This window comes from Mercurialis annua, linkage group LG4 (assembly GCF_937616625.2).
Source record: "Mercurialis annua linkage group LG4, ddMerAnnu1.2, whole genome shotgun sequence".
Taxonomy (NCBI): Eukaryota; Viridiplantae; Streptophyta; class Magnoliopsida; order Malpighiales; family Euphorbiaceae; genus Mercurialis; species Mercurialis annua.
In genome coordinates this window covers 24156212-24179673 of record NC_065573.1, presented here as the reverse complement: position 1 = coordinate 24179673, position 23462 = coordinate 24156212, and the positions used below count along the sequence as shown (strand labels likewise).

The 23462-nt window shown below is 30.8% G+C and overlaps 1 protein-coding gene across 3 annotated transcripts; it reads left to right on the top strand.

Moving 5' to 3' along the window:
• The first annotated feature begins 16370 nt into the window (after positions 1-16370).
• LOC126677704 (protein EMSY-LIKE 1-like) lies at positions 16371-23025 on the top strand. 3 transcript variants are annotated; one of them, XM_050372467.2, is made up of 11 exons: positions 16371-16721; positions 17731-17927; positions 18023-18132; positions 18213-18336; positions 18606-18833; positions 19749-19817; positions 21490-21732; positions 21808-21876; positions 21957-22020; positions 22118-22142; positions 22527-23025. In XM_050372467.2, the coding sequence occupies exons 1-10, from the start codon at positions 16694-16696 to the stop codon at positions 22123-22125; spliced, it is 1140 nt and encodes a 379-aa protein (XP_050228424.1). In that variant the 5' UTR covers positions 16371-16693; the 3' UTR covers positions 22126-22142; positions 22527-23025. The 3 variants fall into 3 exon arrangements, with proteins under 3 accessions (XP_050228424.1, XP_050228425.1, XP_050228423.1); XM_050372468.2 differs by lacking the exon at positions 22118-22142 and having other exon boundaries at positions 16372-16721; positions 17704-17927; XM_050372466.2 differs by lacking the exon at positions 22118-22142 and having other exon boundaries at positions 16373-16721.
• Positions 23026-23462: the final 437 nt, after the last annotated feature.

The following is a 23462-nucleotide window of genomic DNA, read 5'->3' as shown; positions in this document are numbered from 1 at the left end:
ATTTGGCCAATTTATTACAAACAATAATAATAAATAATTATAATAATAATAATAATAATGGGCCAAATTAAGCACTAATTTTGGGGCTGTAAAGAGGCCATTACCAAATGTAGGTAAAAGATAGAATGGGCCAAATAGGAAACAAAAAAATAGAAGGTGACAAGTGAACGTGCGGCTCTTCAACTTTCCAATCTGTCTTATGGATTCATATGTAGCCATGATTTGTTCTACAAGTCTTTTGAAGTATGAGACAAGCTGTGTAATGCCTAAGATTTTGTATTCATTTCTCAAAAGCAAACTATGTCCATGTGGTTGCTATGCAATTATTACTCTTTGCTTTTGCCTTTCAAAATCTCCTCTTTTATCACTCCAAAATCTTCTTAAACACCTATTTATCTTTTATATATATATATTTTAATAATTATAAAGGGAAGCACTCGTGAAAGGAACTGAATTCACCAACAGATTGTGGCATAATGCGATCTCTCTGTCTCTTTCCATATCTCTTAATCACCACCTTTTAAATCTTGGCAAATCAAAATACCGAGATATTTTTCGTTGAAACAATATTTATGTGAATATAAAAATATATATTGTTTTTGAAGTGGTTTCAACATTTTTTTCAAAACAAGGTCGGGGTTTTGATTTGCTAATGAATAAAGTAAAAGACTAATTTTATTAATTTTTAAAATTTATATTATAATTGTAAAACACGTTAAAATTCATAATCTTTTTTAAAATTAACGCTTCAAATAATATACATTAGCTTGATACAGAGAAAGTAATAATCGTAGTTTATTTATTAATTTGTATTTTCACTTTTCTTATCTCAAGTTATATATAGTCATTTATTATTTGAATGATTAATTGTTATGTATATTTTTGTTATATTATTGTAAAATATATTAGAAAGAAAAAAATGTTATTATATTAAATAAGAGTAAGTGTGGATTTTTTTTAATGAAACAATACACATCATTTTGATTGAACTAATTTTTTTTATTTGTATTAAACTATTTATCAATTTGGAACGTGCTGAGTGTCTTAATTATATAGAAACTAGAATTTATTTTCTTATTTTCACTATAAAGGTAACAAACTTTTATCAATATTAATAGATGTAGTGGAAGAAATACAAATATAAATTCTTTTTTTACTCTTTGAAATTCAAATTAATATTTTTAATTTCTGGTGTATAAATAATAATCTTTTTTTTTGAGAGAAATATAAATAAATATTAATCATACCATTTTCTACCATCTTAAATAAATTTTACTAAAAGACATACTATAAAAACACTTAAAAAAATAAAATAAAAATACTTATTTAATTAAAATATCGAGATACATTTTTTACTACATGTTTGATAGATTATAAATATCCCAAAAAATCTTATTGAAGTAGAATATTTTACCATATCATGTACATTTAGAATTATACTAATATTTAGCTAAAAAGGAGATGTAATTCTCTTTGCATTATGAAATAAATAGTTGCTAAGGTATGCAAGTCAATCATTGCAATAGTTGTTTGATGATATCAGCTTGAAAAACTCGAGGAATCTACATGTAATCAAGATCTTTCATCACTAATCAGATCGATTGTGTATACAATAGTTTTTAGTGATATTAACTTGGTATAAATAGTTTGATAGCTATTAGCAGATAGCTGATAATCATTTTATGTCAATAAAAATAAGTCTCATTCAGTTGATAATATATAAAATTATTAGAATATATGAAAAACAAGACTAAATTATTTTTTATTTAATTTAAAGATATAATTGAGTAATAATTAAGTTATATAAATAGTATTCATAAAATTGTATAATAAGTAATTCATAAAATTGACTAAATTATTTATTAACTATTATTAAATAAATAGTAGAGTAATTTATTTATTCATAAAATTATATAAATAGTATTCATTTCTCTAAGATCTCATGTAAGAGTAAGGTAACTATTATTCAATAGAAATTATACAAATCACAGGTTGATCGAGTCTAATCCAGTAAATCTATAAACATATTAAGATCTAAAGAAAAGCACATGCGGATAATTTATACAAGTTCCCAAAGTAGAATAAGAAGCAACGTTCAAATTTAAGTAAAACCAAGCATGAAATGCAGCACCATATATACACTTTTCAATCGAGTTTATGAAAAAAATTCTACATTATTGATTTAACTTTAATGTGAATGTAAACTTCCAAAAATGTTAATAACTGATTATACAGCATTGGCGATATTCATTCCCAAGTTAATTTGATTGTTAGATTATGATAAAAAAAAAATGGCAATCCATAAGCAATTGCCATAAGATGAATATTATATCTAAATTGTAATATTAATTAGTTAAGTTTATAAATAAAACATGAATTAAGTATAGGTATAAAAACTCTCTCAATGCTATTATTACCTAAGTAAAATTACAATTTTTTACAACCATTTCCTACAATTACTGAAACCAATTAACTTGACATAAAGATCCTAAAAAATCATATAAAAATATCATTATCTAAAAATTAATTGGAGCTAGAACTAATATTACAAAAATATCTAAAAATTAATGATTACTTGTTTTGAATAGGATTAAAAACACTTGGTGGTGCTTTCCTCAAGCTTTGCTCCAAAGCTTGTTCGGCTTCTCCTATACTAACCGGCTTATGGCCATGGCTTCTTCTTCTTCCATTTAATGACGCCATTGATGGAACTAATAGCCTTCTTGGTAAATTTTCTTTGGAAAAAATATTATTATTTTTCTCTTCATGCAGAGCACAAGGTGATGAAGAACATAAAAGAATATGATTAATCATGATTAATAAAAATAAAGCAATATAACTTCTGAAACTAAATTTCTTCATCAACAAGAAAGTATGAAATGATGAGAGCAAAAGGAAAAATGGAGATTGAAGCTAAGAGATGGAATTGGTGTTTATAAGGGCAATGGGCTCACTCCACGTGCTATATGATGAGTGTATTCATTTCTTTGGTGTTTATACAATTTGGTATGGACATATTTTAGAGTTTTCTATATGTTTTTTTATGATATTTCAAACTACTATAAGGGATTATATATATGAATTATTTTTTTAATTTAATCACATAATATTCTTTATAATCTCAAATTAAAAGAAAATATTGAAAAAAAATATAGGAAATTAAATCGTTATTTAATTGATCAGCTTATATATAAGGACAGAAACTTATCACTTTGTGATTCAGAGTCAAATAACTCACTTTCATCCATTTTGATCTATTAAAAATACTACCCTCCACTTGTTTAGTCAATTAAAGACATAATTATATATAATGAATAAAAATTAAAAATTAAAATAACATAATTTTATTCTTAATCGACCTAAAATTAAAAAGTATTGTTTTTAATTATTTTAAAACTGCGAATGGTTTTAGTCGTCCTTAATTAATCAAAATAGTTGAAAATGAGTTATTTGACATTGAGTCACAAATTTATGAACCGGTTTGACCCTTTATTCATATATATGGCTAAATGTATATATTGGACCCTCACATTTAGTTCAGTTTTGAATTTAGATCCTAGTGATGGAGGTACTTAACGTTATAAAAACAAATCGGACCCTCCGAATCTAAAATGCCACATGGCCATTAATGATTGGCAAATGTGAACTAGCAAACCTAACATGTCATAGTTAAGTTGGCCAGTCACTAACAGACACGTGGCATTTTAGGTTCGGAGGGTCTGATGTGAAATTATTTTATAACGTTAAGTACCATCATCGAAAAAAGTTTATTAGGGTCCAAATTGAAAATTGAACCAAATGAAAGGGTCCAATCCGTATATTTGGCCTATATATATACACACTCATTAATTATTTTTTTAATTTTATATTTACTAATTTTGCATACAATTACTATTTAATTAGATAAAAATAATTACAGTATTTTACATAATTATGAATTTGGTACGGATTAATTATTTTTTAATGAATGAATTGATCAATTTGCACTTTAAATTTGACTGAAATGATCATGCCTGACGTAAGATTCAATTAGGACTTAATAGTATAACAAAATGAGCTTAAAAGACATTCACATTGATAGGTAGCAATTAACAAAGTTAATTAATTTTATAGTTAATCATAAAATTATTTCATTATTCTTTAAAATAACTATGTGGAAAATGATCATGTGATGTATAACTAATTAAACTGCGTTTTAATCTGTAATCTCATGAAAATCCTGAAAATGGGAATAAAGTAGAGTTGTTTTCATGTGAGATCGGCACGTGAATCCTAATCAATAATCACAGATTAGCATGTTCTTCGTCCTTTTCTTTAATTAAACCCTTCTAATATGTAGTAACTACCTTACAAATATTAGAACAGCAGAAGAAGAAAATGGAACATCTTAGTGCCATCAATCTGTCATTTATATTAGATAAATATTAATGGATGAATATTATTATTTAACTGTTCCTCTCATATAGAAAAGCTAAAGAATAAACGATCAACGCGCATTCTGAATTTATGATACGAAATTATCTGGTCTAATTGTGTAATTTTTTGGGTAACTAACACCAAAATTCTGCATTTTTAGATTAAATAATCCCATAATTTCTATTTCTATTTCTAAAAATAGATTTGAAATAATTATATCGCAACAATTAGAGAAGTATTTAATTACTTTTTTACATTGCTCACCTCCGATTTGTATTTTACGCATTTTAAAAATATAATTATGGAGTTATTTGATCAAAAAGTGAAGAGTTTTGGAATTAGTTGCTTAGAAAAGTAAAATTAAATTAGATGATTTCATATCACAAGTTCAGGGGGCGCGTTGACCCTCTCTTCAAAAGCTAACTATTACTGATAGATTTAAAAATTTTTACCATTATATATTAGATTCTTTTTTTGTGAATACCATATATTAGATTCTATTTTAAAGATTTAATTAAATCTAAACTTTTTTTTATATAGGATCCATGAGGTTTTCTGGACGGATGTCAACCATGAGACGGCACCTTTAAGCCTTCTACATTCAGACTAATCTCCACTCGAGCCGTGTAGGTTCTTTGCGGGAGACAAATTCTAACCTCAAATTTTAAATGACTGCATACATGAATACGGTTCGATCCTGCAACCTCATTTAAATTAAAAGAGCGCCTTATCAATTGGTTTTACGGCTAAACCGGTTCAATAATTCACCGGTTTGTATGATATTTTTCAACTCAAAACAATTGAGCCAAAAACGTGATTTTTAAAGAAAATCCGAATCCGACGGACCTTCAAGTTGCACTCAAACAGATTGAGCCTTAAGATCCAGTTTTATTTTTAAAAATCTACTAGTCATGGTGAAATTATGAAGAACGAACAATTACTCCTCTTAACCAATAATTACATATGATTTTTTGATATTTTTCATCAATTGTTTTATTCCATCCCTTTTCGGCTCATAATTTTTAAATAATACCCTAATGAAAAATTATTTTTTATTACATAAAAAATAGACTTTTAATAGTGAGATTAGGAATTGATAAATTAAGAAGATATGTGTTGTAGCCGTGATTCCAGATTTGAAACACTAGGTAGTCAACAATTAATTAGCTTTGATCTGTAAAATAAATCCGTTGAATCTCTTTAAACTAGTAATAGAAATTGAAGTTCTGATTAAGATATTATGAGTTTGATCAAGAAAAGAAGATCTAGAAATGTGAATAATTGATAGCTAGATTAAGATGAGAACATTTTTTTACACCGACTATAAATCTAGACTTATTAGGTGGCTTGTCAGTTTAAGTTTGAATTATGATTGAATCACTCACATAATATTAGTATTTAGTACTAACTTCACTATAGCCTGTGGAACTTTCTAGGAACCATGACTGTATTGCACTTCACCATGAGCTTTCCTTCCATGTGTAATGATATATAATATCCCCTTAATATATTTCTTTAAATATGAACAATTTTGCAAGAGTCATGGGAGTCCAATTTAATCAACTTGATGGATATAATGAGGAACAAAGGTTAAATCATCTCTTAAATTGCCACAAAATATTTAGAAAAGCCAATTCTAAAAAAATGGATTAAAAAATGCCTCCACCTCAATAAATTACTTCAATAAATAGATGTACCTCGACACCGTATATAAATTTGAAAAAAAATAAAAATTGGTGCCCTTTTATAACAAGTTTTAATAGTTTATATATATATACTTTGAATTTGCTCATGATCAAAACTATTGAACATCCATAAATAAGACTTTAAATCCATATTTTCTTACTTTCTAGGTTGTACATTGTTATGTAGCTGGACAAGAACCAAATTATTTAGGCCAGAAGCCTCTTTTTATATTTGGGCTTCTCTAATCAATTTCAAATAGAGGAAATTAGCCTACATGCGGGCTTAAACCTTTTTAATGTGAATATTACGGGAATAAAAGTGCAAATTGACTTTTACGGGTTTCATCTTTATAATTTGAATTTTATAATTTTGATTTGCAAACGGATGCTTTATAAATTAGCAAAACATTATCCACCGAAATGGTAACCTCCCTCATTCAGTTTGCATGTTACCATTTCAAATAGATTCTATAATACTCCTTAGTATTTGTAGTGTTTATTTCCGCACGTGTCCAATTTTTAATTAATTAGGACTTTGAAAATAGTCAATAAATTCACGGGAGGAATATATAAGTGTGAAAATATGATTTGGAGTGTATTTTGCCTTAATTTTGACTTTTGGCAATTTTACGTGTTAACAGTGAATTTTGCGATTTTTCGCTAAAAACCATTAAAATAATTATTTTAAATATTTTAAAGGCCCAAAAATATTTTGATTCAGCCTATATGCTTATGATTTAAAGTTTTAAAATATTTGAGAAACTTGAGTCTATTTTACCTCTAAAGTTCGATTTATTTACAAGAATGTCATAATGGCAAACTTGTAAATAAATGAAACATGAAATAAATATCTAAATATTTCACGAAACCTTCTTCTTCCCCAAGCAACTCATTCTCTTATCCATTTTTGTGTGGGTGCTGAATTCTCCCAAAAACCAAACACCATTTTTTATGTTTTTAATTTCTCACAAAATTTCCTTAACGAAAATTGACGGAAAAATTCCGTAGAACGTTATTCTAAACTTTAATCAACGATCAAAGTATAAATTCAAGCTTAAATATTTGACTATATTTTCTGTTTTTATTGAGTTTAAATTATATACTTAGGATGGTTAAAAATTGTATTTTGATGGCTGATTAATTAGTTTTAATTATTGTTTATATGGATTTCGGTTTTAAAATTAATTTTGTATGTGAAATTAATTTTCACATCATGTATAGTTCATCTGGTTTTACAAACTTATTACGAAGGCCATTAAAAATTGTACCAATCTCTGTTCTTCTTTTTATGCAATATGAGCTAGACCTGGCCATGGGCCGGATCAGCCCGTGAACCGGCCCTGAATCGGCTCGGTCAAACTTGGTCTGACGGAACCTGTCAAACCCGAAACCAGGCTAAAAGCGGCCCGGAACCGTAGACAGGGCGGTTCCGGACAGATTCCAAATATTATGAACCGTGGATCGGCGGTTCCGGGTCGGAACCGGCAGTTCAAGAGTCGAAACCGTCGATAAAAAATTATTTAATTTTCAATTATATATATATATATATTATCATATATATAATATATATTTTATTTTATTATTTATTTATATTATAAATCTATTATTGCGATAAGATATATTATATTTTTTTGTTAATTTTTGTTGATAAAAGTTGTAATATTTTATTATTTTTAATAATATTATCTTCAAGTGGTATTTTATTTTTTTAAAATTTTTTATAATTAAATTTTAATTTTAGTTTAATTTTTTTTAAGCCGCCCGAAACCGGAACCAAAACCAGTCGGTTCCGAACCGTCATGGAATCTCACTTAGATGGTTCCGGGCCGGTTCCAATATTTCTTAGACCGTGATCCGGCGGTTCTGAACCGAAATCGTCGAGTTACGAACCGTGGCCACCTTTAATATAAGCCTTAGAGGTGTCATAACATGGTAAAATTCTTGGATACTTATATTTTTCAGCGGCAAAACACAAATTTTTTCACAACTCTGTCATAACATGATAAAATTCTTGGATATTCATATTTTCAGAGGCAAAACACAAATATTACACTTCATCTGGTATTATTTTGCAAAGTTAGAATGTGTCTATAGTCTAACTAGATCATCTCAAACTTTCTTAGTTGTCTCATATTTTGTTAACTGGATAACTATTAAATGGTTAACAAAATTATTTATTCAAGTAATGATGTTGGAATTACTACCTCCCATTTATCTAAAAAAAGTCACATAATTAGCCGACTTACCATCCTCAGACTTAACAAAAGCATTTGAAACCAATGTTTTTAAAACCGGACCGGAGATCAAACCGGCTTCGTGAAGGATTCACGGTTCGACCGGTTCAACCGGTTTAACTCGGATTTTTTAATTTTATTATTATTTTTTATAATTTTTTAGAATTGTAATAATATAAAAATTATATTATACCGAAAAAATTTACATTGTACCAAAAGTTGGCCTTAAACCAAACTCAAGCCTAACAGTTAAACAATATTAAGAAAAATTGGACTTGGAGACCATGCTTTAAAATTAAACTTCTTCTTTTTGATAAATAAAATCAAGAGAAAATTAGGAAAAATACTCCATTTTTTAAAATAATTGTAAAGATTACCTCACCAAAAAAAAGATATGGAAAATACTTCCCGTTTTTTTTTTATTTCTGTTTTTACTCTGACGTGGCTTTTTTTAATATAACTACCTGTTTAATTTAAGTTTTTACTCCCTCTCTTTTATAATTTATTTTTATACTCTCAGAGCAGTTACTGCTCCTCCTCTTCTTCTTCTTCTTCTTCTTCTTCTTCTTCTTCTTCTTCTTCTTCTTCTTCTTCTTCTTCTTTTTTTTTCTCTTTTTCTTCTCTATCTTTATTTTTCGTCGCTCGTCAATCCTTCTCTTTTTCTTCTCTATCTTTATTTTTCGTCGCTCGTCAATTCTTAACTCGTGGTGATTATTACGAGTTATTTTAACGCTCAGATCTGAAAAAATTGCTCTTCAATTTTTTCCGTTTTAGATCTAAAAAATCTGCATAAATAACAATTTTATGATGAAAAAAATAATATTTTGCAGAAATAACGATTTTTTTGCAGAAAACAGCGTCTGATTATCATATCGTTATCACTATGACGTTATCATATCATTATCATAACACTGTAGCGAAAACGATTTTTTATTAAGAAAAGTGCTTGATTATCATTTCGGTATCACTAACGTTAGCATATCTATACCATTAACGTTATCATATCAATATCATAATATTATACGATTATGATAATAATATGATAAGATTATGATAATAGTATGATAAAGTTATGATATAGTTATGATAAAATACGTCATGATAATGTTATGATAATATTTTTTGATACTGTTATGATAAAGTATATTGTGATAATGTTATGATAAGTTTATGATAAAAAATTATGATACAGTTATGATAAAAGTACGTCATGATAATATTATGATAATAGTATGATATAGTTATGATAAAAGATAAATAATGTTATGATAATAGTATGATAAATTTGATGATAATAATATGATACCGTTTGATAATAATATGATAAGGTATAATAAAATGTTATGATAAAATACGTTATGATAATGTTATGATAATGTTATGATAATATATTATTATGATAAAGTAGGTTATGATAATGTTATGATAATATATTGTTATGATAAAATACGCCATGATAATGTTATGATAATATACTGTTATGACAAAGTATGTCATGATAATGTTATGATAGCAATATGATAATCAAACATTATTTTCATGGAATTTTTTTTATTTTCTGCAGTATTATGATAACAACATGATAATGTAGTGATTATGATATGATAATCAGACACTGTTTTTTCACAGAAAATCGTTTTTTTTTGCAGAAAATTATTTTTTTCAAATGAAAATCGTTTTTTTCTACAGATTTTTAGATCTGAAAACTGAAAAATTGCAAGATCGATATTTTTTAAGTCTGTAAGTTAAAATAAACCATAAAAATTACAGAATCGATAATTTAAATCTCAAATAATAGTGGAACGACGGCGGAGGCGATGGCGGAACGACGGCGGAGGCGATGGCGGAGCGATGATGGAGGCGATGTCGGAGAGATGTCGGAGGTGATGGCGGAGAAATAATGAAGAAGGAGAGAACAAAAATGGAGAAAAGAGAACCAGAGAGAGAAAGAGAAGGGAGAGAGGAGAGAGAAGAGAGGAAAGAGGAGAGAGGCTGTCAGTTATATGAGAGTAAAATTCTGAATATTTTGACACGGAGAGTATAAAAATAATTAGACAAAAATCATGAGGTATTTTTAATATCTTTTCCACACTGAAGTAATATTTCCTATTATTTTCTTATTTTAGGTAAACACCTAATAAGCCCTAAAATCAAACAATTTTAGAAAAGTTAAAAAAATGTTAAAAGAGTTGGGCTTATAGACTGGCCCGTGAGTGAGGGGATGCAAAAGGACAAATAGGGAAGAATTTAGTAATATCAAAGAGAAACCCTAACATGAAAACAAATACTAAAAAAGACCATTTTTTTTACCGCCGCTGAGGCGCTGACCCATCTTCTTCTTCTCTATTTTGTAACTTTGTATCTTTTCATAAACTGCTTATTACTTTGATCATCTACTTTTATCTTTTCTTTTTCCTTGTTAATTATCTTTTACTATTAATTACTGTTCTTTTTTCTCTCTATATATATATATATTATGAACGGGAACTGAATATAATCTTTGCAAAATCAGTGTTTAAGTTATACTAAACAGTAAGCATGGCCATTTGTATCAGGTTTATGAAAATCGGAGTCGTCCGTTTTTTGTGAAAAATCGGATTTCACCGGTTTAATCCGATTTTTACCGATTTTTTATCTTTTGCGATTTTGAGGTGTAACCGGACCGGACAGGTGACCGGTTCCCGGTTAACCCGATCCGACCGTCCGGTCCGGTCCGCTTTTGAAAACATTGCTTGAAACATACCCCATTTTTGTTTACCTTTTAAAAAAAATATGTAAGAGAAGCGGGATTCGGGGACCGCTCGCCCAAGGCTTATGGCCGACTTCTCGATCTGAAAATGAGTTTCGAAAAAATGGAGTCGCCACCTAGTTCAACTAGGAAATGCCTTTTAACTGACTAGGTAACCTTACTCGCTTATTGGTAAGATTACCGTGCATGACCAAAAACTAGGGTTCGTGGACCTCCCCGAGACTCGTGTGTTTGGCTTATAGGTTACCAGTTTTATTTGTCGGACATATTTGCATTTACCTCATCTCAACAGTATATGCAATTCACATGATATGAAAGTTGTAAATAAACAAGTATGAAAGTAGTAAACACGTTAGACACGCATATGACTCGATCTGGACTGGTATTTGAGTCAAGTAATAGGTATTCTTAAACATACATCTAACCTTAGAGGTTTCTAGCAAGTATCAAAAGTCTGGCTGGTCTGGATATTTTACGTGCAGAAACTCTGAACCGGATGTAAACGTTTGATTGATTGATTTTATTAATGATCTTAAAAAACCTATACAATCGTTACTACTCATTTCATAACAGTCATACGATGTCTAAGCGATGGGCTGGAATTGCATTAATTGGCTAACTTACTTGATTAGTCCTTTAACCGGCTAATTTATATGCTTTTGGAAAGCGGAAAACACTATAGGCATGCTCTAGGACAGTTTGATATACATACAAGGTTTATGATACTTTTTAACCTCGTTGATTTTGAGTGCATGGCACTCGCGCGGGTTTGGGCCATCGGTCTGGTCGGAACGGGTTCTCTGTCAGATCACAAGAGCTGCGCGTCTCGTCGATCTGGTTCTACTGGTTTGATTCAGAGTCGATTTCAAGTTTGGGTTAACCTAGAATCTTCTCTAGAAGTTGCTGGTTTGCCCGGATTTGGGCTCGTGGGCCCGATTTAAACACTATGTTACATTAGTAGACTTCTTGATCCGTATTAAATCGGGCTTGGCCCGACACATGGAAAATAATTAAAGTACATAAAAATTCCTATTTTTTGTTCTAAACTGAGCTTAATTCCGAGCCCAAACGAGTCCGGAAACACGTTTGGAAGATTAGATCGAGTTTGGAAGGATATGGGAAGCAAGGTTCTGGAAGCTAGAAATCAAGAACACGACGCCGACAGTTAGAAACCATAGGCGCCGCCGTTTGTGGCTGGCGGCGGCGGTTTTGTGAAGTCGTTTTTCAACAACTTTCTGGTTCATTTTCTGTTAATTCTCACTAGTTTCAGCTTCGTTTTTCATGCAAAAGTAGTTAAAAACGCATAAAATCGAATAAGGAATGCAAAAATGACAGTCTTGAAGTGTTTTAAGGTGATTTGAACAAAAGAAATATAAAACTCCAGCAACTATTTTAGGTATTTTTCATGGTAAAAATAGCTAAATAACATAGGATTGTGCATTCTAAGGGTTTCAATCAATTTGGTTTCTGAATTTGAGCATAAAAACAGTTAATTACAACTAATTAACACACATATCAATGATTTTACGACAATTTAACATTTGAATTATTAAGTCTAACATGAAATTTTTATGGTTAAAATTGGCAAATAACTACATACATCCTAAATCATGTAATTTTAGCAAATATGATGATTATTATGGCATATATTTAAGGAATTAAAGGAATAATTAAAAAGTCCTCATAATTACCGGTCTGAGTCCTTAGCTCGTTTGCTGGCGAAGTGGATGCAGAATCCAGCTTCAAATCTGATGCTTGTGTTGCGCTTTTGGAGAATTAACACATATCAGTGTTTAAGGAGCGAAAATCAGTATGATTTGATGTGTGTGTGATGGAATATTCGGCTATGCTATTCTAGGGGGTGATCATATTTTGCTGTCTGATTTCTAGAATTTGTGTGCCACCTTCAGTTAGGTTGACTTAAGGTGTATTTATAAGGATCTAATTAGGGTCAGGATTTGTTCAAGTGTATTTATGGGCTTGTCCTTCTAGAGTTTGAGTTAGATTTAAAAAAGTGTTAAGTGATATGCTTAGAGGTGTTAGGATTAGATTTAACTTACTATTATTTTAATTATATTCGTATTTTGGCTTGCGAGCTTATTAAAGAGATGCTAAAAATCAATTTTGGTGCCTAAAAGTATAAAAAAAGGCTACTTGACCCTATAGGTTTGGTTATGATCAATTTCAGTTCGTAAAATTTATAAATTGGCCCACAAATTTCTAAGTCATTGCAATTGGTCCAATTTCTGGAATTAGACTACAATCTTTTTGGACTTTTATGGGCTATTCAAAACTAATTGCGGTTTAATCCTCCAAGTTTGCAGTTGTGCACAGACTACGCCTGCTTGGATTCCAGCTAGCAAATTTGTAACTCATCATCCAGATAGAATTCTCTGAAAATCATCATTAGATGCTTTTCCTAATCACTTTTTACCTATCCGAAAAATAAATGTCTATAATTCATCACATAACTCCAATATGCATAATTTTTACTATCTAACTGAAAACTAACTGCTTGAAGCGAATCATCTTTAGTTTTAGCCATATTAAAAATATCAACAGGAAGCAATAAATGAAATCAACTAATCTGAGAGAACAAACTCAAAAGACGAGTAGAGAAGGCGTACATCCAAACAAACGAACCAAAGAAAATCGTAAAAAAAAAAACAGAACATCACCAATTACACCAGCTGCACAATTAAAATCAATGACGAGCAAAAAATTGGTCTTAATACCAAAATAACATTAATAGAAAATTGCAAATACCTTGATTGAATAGAGAAATAGAAAAAAAAACATAGGTACAAAAAGACGGAGGCTAATATTAGAATATAACATCTTAATCCTAATACAATACAAAAGACTGTACTATTTTTACATAATAATAAGTATAATAATTATTTTAATATATGTCTCCAATTTATATTTTACATCAACACTTTTAAATCCTTACTTGAAATTTATTAGAGTTGAAACAATATAATAACTAAATATTTGACGAAGTGATTTGTAATTCAAAACTAGAAAAGAATAATAATTAAAAGGCTTTCATTTTTTTTATGAAAATCATTATACAAAAGGAGGTTTAAAAGTCTAAAGACATTAGTTATTCAAACATTGTTGAATAAATGCAATTTCAGTAGAATCTTGGAAGAACATATATGCTATCTAATATGCTATATTGTACAACCTAATTTTTTTTGGAGAATTCCAAAGTCATCGATCTATCAGCGGCTCTATTCATCTTGTTGTAAACATGCCAAATTTTATTAACTATTTTTAATTAAGCATCTTCTGAATTTCCTTCAATATTCAATAATAACTTTTTGAAACTTGAGTCTTGATATTCTTAACAAACTCATAGTTTGACTGTCATAATTACTCTCAAATTTTTAAAATTGGTATTCTAAGCAAGATACAAACTGTAAATCATACCCTATCCCCTGCTTAGAGTATATATCCTGCAAAAATTTACCTATGTAGCCCATAAGCCACCTGCATGTATGTGACCTGAGGAGACCGCGTGCACTCGCACACCATTTAATTCTTCTATTATATGAGTTCAACTTCATTTAAAATGTACTAGTTAGAACCGTCTAGCTAATTCTCTTTATAACACGATCAATTTTAGACATGTTGCTTTTAGCTGCAAATATTAGAGCATAAAGCCCTTAGCTCTTAAGATACAAAAAAGGCAAATCCCTATCCTTTCCAAATTATAAAAACAGCTAATATATTTTCTATACAGGGTAAAGAGATGGATAACTAGATGAAATTGTATACATCAATATAATTAAATAATTTATTTATATTTTATTTGGAGGCGATGTGCGAGTAATGATTCATATTTTTATTTTTAGCATAATCATTATATTTTATGTCAAATCGGATAAAAATTGATTGTTTTCCTACATTCTTTATCAATATAATTATAATTGATGTGCCATACATATATATATATATATTTATACATATATATATATATATATATATATATATATATACATATACATACATATATATATATATATACATATACATACATATATATATACATATACATATATATATATATATGTATGTACATACATATATATATATATATATATCAATTATGCTAATATGACCCTCATATATTCAAAATTAAATCAAAAAAATAAATAAAATTGTCTACATTTGAAGTTTTCTCCACGTTTGCGTATTCTTTTGACCTTGTGAAGTTGTAATTTCTCCCTTTGAAGTTGTATATATAGGCTCTTTATGCTTATCCTCTACTTTTGATTTCCAACTTCTCGTATATCTTTACAACCTCTTGTATTTTTTTATATTTGCAGTATTAGAGATTTATATTATATCATAGGAGCCCAAAATGAGATAGTTCAGGTAAAAAAAATTCATCGTTCCATACTCAGAAAGCATGATCGTAACTCTCATACACGGTTATGGTAACTCTCCATATACGTTTTAGTAACTTTTCCCATGTTCAAAGGCTTGTAATGGGTAACTCCAAGAAGTTGCACTTTTAATTTTAAAAAATCATATAACCCACATATTGTATATGTTTGTATAATGACTCACCTCTAGCTTACTTCAACAATTATATAAATGGTGGTTTATATAAAGTAAGGAGGATCCAAGATAGAATCTCTTGGTCCTCATTTATGGTCTCAGAATGATGAGTTTCAATCCTCATTCACCTTATATGCTCGCCGAGCATAAGACCATCTCATGATATGCTCGACCAGCAAAATCATTTAAGGCTGCAACCTACTTGTCGAGCAAGACTTATGGTCCAAAAGTAATTCCTAGATGGTGTGGATAGATTTTTTCTTTGGCTTCCAACATCATATGTTGCGTTTTCCACCTCTTCCTATTTGCGTATATTTTTCTCAACCACCATGCACATTACAAAAATTACCTCTTATGTTTCCATGCATAATTACCACAACGGGCTCGGATCAAGACCATGGCTTCTTGAAATAAGACGAGTTTGGAGTAAAAATGGGCCTATATTTATGGACTTGTCAAAACTTCAAAATTGGATCTGACAATATTTTATAAATAAATATAAAAAATTAATCTAAATTAATCATTTGCAAAATATACATTAAAATTAATACAAACAGATTTTTTCGGAGTAAAAAGAAAAGAAATTTAAAAATGAATATCTTGGTAAATTTAAAAATAAGTAGAATTTAAAAAAAAAAAAAGCTGAAAACTAGAGTCATCTAATTGTAAAACAAGTAAAGTTGTGACAACATCGTATCTAAGTATCCAAACCGACCAAAACAAAAGACCCGACCGCTCTTACTTCCAATTAATACCAGGTTATCGTTTGCTTCTCAAAACCCCAAAAACAAATTTAATTTTTTCGAAAGAAGAACAATTCAAGTTTCCTCATCCCCTCTCCCTCGCTCCAAATCAAATCAACCCGATTCGATTTCTAGCCTTCTAAACCCATCAAACAACTCACGAAATTCTTTCTCAAAACCCGTGTTTTTTGTCTTCTTCAAGCTCCGTTTATCTTTTTGTTCGATTGTATGTATATGTAATATAACTCCGTCATTTGCAATTACAATGCATTACTAAACTCCAAGCCCTTCTTTCTTATGGACTATGAACTCTGTGAAAGTAGCGGTATGTTTCTGTTTACTTGCTCTTTTATGTAATGTTTGATTAATTCAAAATAATTGTGTTTCTTAGGTTATTTTGGATATTTCTATGTGGATAAGATTTTAAGTGAGGTATTAGGTTTTGAAAAATTTAGCTGTATTATTTTCCGTTGTCAGTTAGATTGATTATTGAAATGAAATTAGGTTTAGGCTTATTTCATTTTGGTTTAGGAAAGCTTAGGATGTTAATTCAGCTTTAACATTGTACGAGGTTAGGTTTTTGGATAGTTTTTAAAAGTGCTAGTGTTGCTGTTAATTAAAGTAATGTTTGTAAATGGATTGCCAATAATTCGACATGTGATTTAATTTGGTTTAAGTTGTTCGAAAAGTGGATATGTAGACTATAGAGTGATTTATTGTTTCAGACACTTATGGGAAGAGTTTATGTTCTTGTAAGAATTAGAAATGACTGTTGATGTTAAGAATTTTTGGTACTTGTGGTTAAAACAGGGGAACTTTGAGCTTTGCCCGTATGATTTTGATGAAATATGTTAGATTTATGTATTGTATATGGCAAAACTTAAATTGATAAGAGAGATATAAAGTTATGGAACGCCCATTAAGGAGTTATTCTAGTAAATACCTTATCAATCTATTCTCGTCCACATAGAATCATGATAATTGTTTGTGTCGACATTGAGTTGGTTTCTTGTTGTTTTTTAACTGATCGTGACTACACCCATTTACTTCTGAAGACATTATCTGCAACAGCCACTTCTGGAGATCTAAATTTGGCTCTCCATACATTGTATATCCATGTGTTTTTTGTCTGAATTTTATTGGCATTTTGCCTATTTCTTCTTTTGTGTTTTAGTGTTTCAGCAATGAGTTTTGAATTTTCATTCCCTTGTGTATGAAGTCTTCAATTGAGGGTTGAGTAATTAATGATCCATTTAGCCAGACTCTCAATAACATTTGCATGACTGTCTTTTAGTTTAATTTCCCAGTTTAATGATGTTAGCTCAAAATTGAAGGAACTGATGATGATTTGCCTCCATCGCGTCAATATTTAATTCCAAAGGGAGAAAGAATATTAGGAAACGGTAGATCTTCTGTAGGTTCACCCACATACTGTAGAAAGGACATGGAAGCTCATATTCGTCACCTTGAGCAAGAAGCTTATAGTGCTGTGCTCCGTGCTTTTAAGGCTCAGTCTGATGCCATTTCCTGGGTATGCACTTTCTCTTTGTTCGTATGTCTCCAGATATTAAATTACATGTTTCCATATCATATGCTCAAGATGCCATGTCGCATTTCTTTATTTAGGAGAAAGAGCATTTAATAACCGAACTTAGGAAAGAGCTCAGAGTATCAGATGATCAACACAGGGAGCTTCTAACTAGGGTTAATGGGGATGAGATCATCCAAAGCATCAGGTTTGCCTACATATTGTCGCAACTGAAATTTGAGAGTCAGTACTTAATAGGCAATGACTTATGTGGATTTACATTTCTAGGGAATGGAGACAGGCAGGTGGACACCAAGCTGCTCGGTCTACTGCATCACAATTAGTTCGAGATGATGTTTTGAGTCCAACTGTTTCAGGTGGCTCTCGCAAAAGACAAAAGACCTCCCTAGCGGTATGTATCTAGCATTTATGTGGCCTCCTGCTCTATTGTTTTTTTTACTAGCTCTCTGGATATCATTATCTTGTCTAGCTTTTGTTTTTGTCTTTATTTCTTTGGTGTTGCTGGTTTGATAATCTTTATCTGCATGTAACTGTCATATGGAGCTCATGATAGAGCTACGAATTACCAGTTTCACATATTGACTGCGGTTAAAAGGGTTGCAAATATAATTGTTGCTTGACCTCCATTTGGATTTCCTTTTGTTGTGTTTTGCTTAGCAGGGTCAACAAATGCCTGGTTTATCCTCTATGAAGTATATGCAGTATCCTTCTATAGGTCCTGCTGGAAATCACCATCATTTCAGCCATAGTTATTCTGGTGCTGTTGCAGCAAATGATCCTGCTGAAGCTGCAGCTTTTGATCAATTAATTGGAAGGAAAGTCTTGACAAGATGGCCTGATGACAACAGCTTTTATGAAGCTGAAATCATAAGTTACAACCCTTCTTCAGTAAGTATAAGGATTTGAAACGTATGATACTTATATATATACACAGCTGAGATTGTGGCTTGAGAATTAAGGTATTATAATTTGTAGAAAAATATAGACAAATGTGCGATATCAGCCATGTACACTATCAAGCATTCTGGGAAATATGCTTGTTTAGGGTCAAAGGCAATGAAGTACGATGTTTTGGGTATAGAGAATGGAATCTGAGGTAAAAGAGACTGATGTCTACCATTTAAATTCTTAGAATAGGAATCAGTTATTGGGTCCGGGATTTGATTTGGTTCGCTTAAGTTTGAACCGAAGGCAGGCCCCTGGTTATGGAAGAGGTTTTTTTTGGTTTTCTGGGATTCATGTGGTAAAATGAAAGAATATGAAATAGTGGAAGAGTGAAGTGAAAAGAAGATGAGGGGGGCTTTTTAAGCAATTTCCCGAACAGTGTTATAGTTGTTTTATGTTCAGCTCTATTTGGCAGGTTAAGTTGCATTCTAATATTTTTCAAGGCTATGTTAAGCATTTTTGACAATTTTACTACTTCCCTGTAAAAATAGTAACTCTTGCAATTTGACAAGTAGGATGCTTATTGCAACACAATGTAAGACGGATTTTTGGAGGTTTAATTAGAAGAGACCGAGTAAGTTTATGAAAATAAAACATGGGTTTTTTACACTTTTAAACTATTACTACTATCCTTTTCCTTTTTGTTAAAGATGAAACTATTATAAATTACTATTATCATTATGATGTCATTGTTACTAATTTTACACAGTGATACATTTGCAGGGCTCTACATGATTATAATTTTAATTGCTCATTTTTGTCACTCCATCTTTCCCTGTTATTATTCCTGACATATACTTCTACTTGTTGAATTTTATTCGCCTGTGGTTATTTGATATATTACTTTACTCTTTACAGGGCAAACACTATCTAGTCTATGATAAAGGTGCAGCAAATGCAACATTTGAATGGGTTGATCTCAAAGAGGTAATTTCATATTATTTTTCATTTTCATGAGCTAAAACTTAAACTGAAACGCAACATTTGAATTGGTTGATCTCAAAGAGGTAATTTCATTTTATTTTCTATGAGCTAAAACTGAAACTGACTTTCCCATTTCAGTATCCATTAGACTCGCAGCCTGCTTTTTATAATTTCTTCCATTTCTAATAGTTTAATCATAGGCTCAATTGATATGAAGTAATATGATATTAGGGGTAGGTTTTTTTATTGCCATGTTTTATATTGTGAAGCATATTTGTTTCTAAATAGTTTAGCTTAGGTGTATCCACTGAACCGACTCAAAATATAATATCCGATCGGTTTTTAAAAAAAATTGGTAACCGAACTGAATTGACAAAATTATTTTACTGCCAAATTTGACAACCAAAATATTTTGGCTCAGTCAAAAAATCAAATTTTCATTAATAAACCAGCTGCATCAGTCCAAAAACTGAAGCAGTAAACTAGTTTAACAGAACACGATTTTTTAAAGCAGAAATTTAAATCAGTTGGAGTGAAACAACATCAAAAATTTAAAGCTTTAAGGACATAAACAGACCTAAAACAACTAGCTAAAACAGTTTATTTGCTTTAAGAACAATATTTACCAGCAGAATTAACTATCAAAAAATTAAAAGGGCAGCTACGCATCAGTAGCAGCAACTAGCAACAGTATAAGGGTAGCAGCAGTAAAAAGGCAGCGGCAGCAGAGGAAGATGACAAAATTTTAAGCATTTTCTCAATTGTTACAAAATTTAAACAGAAAAGCAAGGAACAAATCAAAAAGGAGTAAAAAAATTTATTTTAATCTTCCATCTATGCTTTTGAACAAATTGGAAGGATTTTATTCTTATAAAAGGATGGAACCAATTGAAGGAAAAAAAAGAGGATGGAATATTGAAACAAATTAAAGGAACTCATTTGGAAGGAAGAAAAAGATAGGAGAAGTGAGGTTTGGTTAGGATATATATATATAAAGACGATGTAGTTTCATATTTTGGTCGGTTATTGTTTTTTTTCTTTCTCATAACCGAACTGGACCACCTAAACAATTTTTTTCAAAAAAGATATATGACCAAAAATCAAACCAAAAGCTGAATTCGAACTCGGTTTGATTTGGTTAATCGGTTTTAATCAATTATTGCACAGCCTAGTTTAGATGCTGTGCTCCATATGTTACATTAATCCCAAAATGGTTCAATTCAATTTGCTACAGAGTATTTTTGGATTGAATTGCTTGGTTGAATTTGAAACATGGTGTGATACGAACATGATAGAATGAGTGACATTGATATGACCTCATAAACTATTCCATCATTTTGAAATATACTGCATAACCTAAAATGTTGAGCTTGAAATCCTCTGATAGATCGAGACGGCTGACCAGTGACAACTGATAGATGCTTAAATTTTTAATAATGTTATGTTTCAGCTCTCTATTAACAAAGCGGTGGAAGCGAATTAACTTTGCGGGATACTCTTTTTCTTTTCTTGCTATGCTCTTTCCAGTTTTTCTTGTATTATGTCTAGACTGGGACAAATTTCTAATTGTGCAACTTCATCAGCTTGTTTTTTCTGTGATATGCTTCCAACTGTTTTTCTTCTGTGTAGTTATGATCATTTAAAGAGGCAGTGTTATTTTTTTGTTCATTTGCAGATTTCTCCTGAGGATATCCAATGGGTAGATGAGGATCCAGGAATTTCTTTATACAGCGTCCATGGTGGGCCAGGCCGGGGAGTGAAGAAATCCAGCAGCCACGGTGGTGTTTCTAGTGTAGGAAGAGGGAGGGGATCCGTAAAGAGTCAAAACAAGAGAGAGTATCTGCCTCCGCAGAATGGTTTTGCAAAAATGGATTCTGATGACATTGAATTACTTAACACAGAATCACTGGTTCAGGAGGTACTGTAGCCTCAAATCTGTTTTACGTGACAGGCTTGTCAGTTTGATCACTGTTGCTTGGAATTCATGTAACAGGTGGAGAAGGTGTTCTCTTTGAGTCATCCTGATCCTCTCGAGCTAGAAAAAGCAAAAAAGATGCTAAAAGTAAGATCATTGGATCATTATGCTTTAACTTTGTCCTTGCTGCTTTAAGGCTTCATGCTCAACTTTTTGGAATAATGCAGGAGCATGAACAGGCACTTGTAGAAGCAATTGCTCGGCTTGCAGATGCGTCTGATGTTGAAAGCGGTAACAAATTTATACATGCATGGCATACCCTTTGTTTGAAGATGACAGTTGTCTCTTCGACTTGTACAGTACTGGCAATTACTTCATTATTTTGCAGAGGATTAATTATTATCACCCATGAGGTTAGGTCAACATTACCGCTTTCCTCCTGAATTTTGAAAAATCTCTATTTCCTGGAATTTTAGGTATTAGATAACTGAAGGGGGCTTTCAGTTTAAAAACAATAATTGCGACCTAAACTCGTGGGATAGTAATTAATCCTTTTATTTATTAATGAATCTTTTCATTATCTTATAAATTAGCATTGTGCTTGATGATTCATGATTTCAATAGAATTTGAACTGAATAATTCAGAATTTAGAAAAGTGTCCACATACTGAAACAAGTTACTGATCACAGTTTCAGTCTGAAGCTTAAATTTCAACCTGCATATCCTGTCAGCATTGACATGATGATTTGATTCTTTAAAAGTTTCTTTTTTTACCTGCCTTATTGTGTCAAATTAGGTGAACAACAATTCTTGCACATGCCAGCAATGGACCGGGGATAGAGTTTGTGAAAAGAGTTCGACATAAAAAGCATCACAGTGAGGGCTAACATAACGTCTTGTGCATGTCGAAAACCAAGCAATCGGGTGACATTATTTTTCCCTTTACTAATCCTATTACTCTGACGTATCTGTGGTCTCCGGATTATAAAAAGCTACCGTATTTTGTAACATAAACCTGGCCTACTGTTTCTGCACAATTGGGAAATAAGCTACTTGCTTTTTCGTTTTAGCAGTTGAAAGCTTTGTAGATGGTGATTAATTAGTCAATTAAATTGTTCTTGTTATTGTAAATTTGGAGTCTCTTGCTTGAGCCGCCGAATGGTAGCGCAGTTTGCCTGATTCAATTCGCCCTTATAATTCTTGTGAAGATTTTACTTTTCTTATGGTACAATTGTCTACAGCCTGCAATTTAAAACATCTGAGTTTTCAAATTATGGAGCAGCTTTTTAGTGGCATTCATCTGTGGAGTTGCATTTATCATTGCTGATATAGAAGTTGCACCAATTTTGGTCCGATTCTTTAGAAATTGTTAAACCAGATTGTTCACTTCACTGCCTAAAATTCATTTACCTAATTGTGTACTTGATCAGGTTGCATGTTGAGATGAACTGCACAAATTTTAATTTTAAATTTTTAGATGGATCTTGGTACAAATAATTATTTTGAAATTTTCTGATCAAGCACTGATATAAACAGCAAGAAATACTGACTTACATGATTCTACACATCGAGCATCTATTGTTTTCTCAAACTTGAATTGGCTTTTTAGAGCTCTAATGGATCTTGGCAATAAATATAAACTTTAACATATGCCTACTATTTGTAAATTTTACAATTAACAAAGGTTCCTTTTGCTCCCTTAACTTGGCATAAAACACAATTGAGGGCGCGC

What these genes read in the sequence shown, in the direction of transcription:
- LOC126677704 (XM_050372466.2), top strand. Translation starts at nt 16,694, where the DNA reads ATGGACTATGAACTCTGTGAAAGTAGCG. An exon ending in TGAACTCTGTGAAAGTAGCG is followed by an intron (nt 16,722 to 17,730) that starts GTATGTTTCTGT and finishes TCAAAATTGAAG; the next exon opens with GAACTGATGATGATTTGCCT. An exon ending in AAGCAAAAAAGATGCTAAAA is followed by an intron (nt 21,877 to 21,956) that starts GTAAGATCATTG and finishes GGAATAATGCAG; the next exon opens with GAGCATGAACAGGCACTTGT.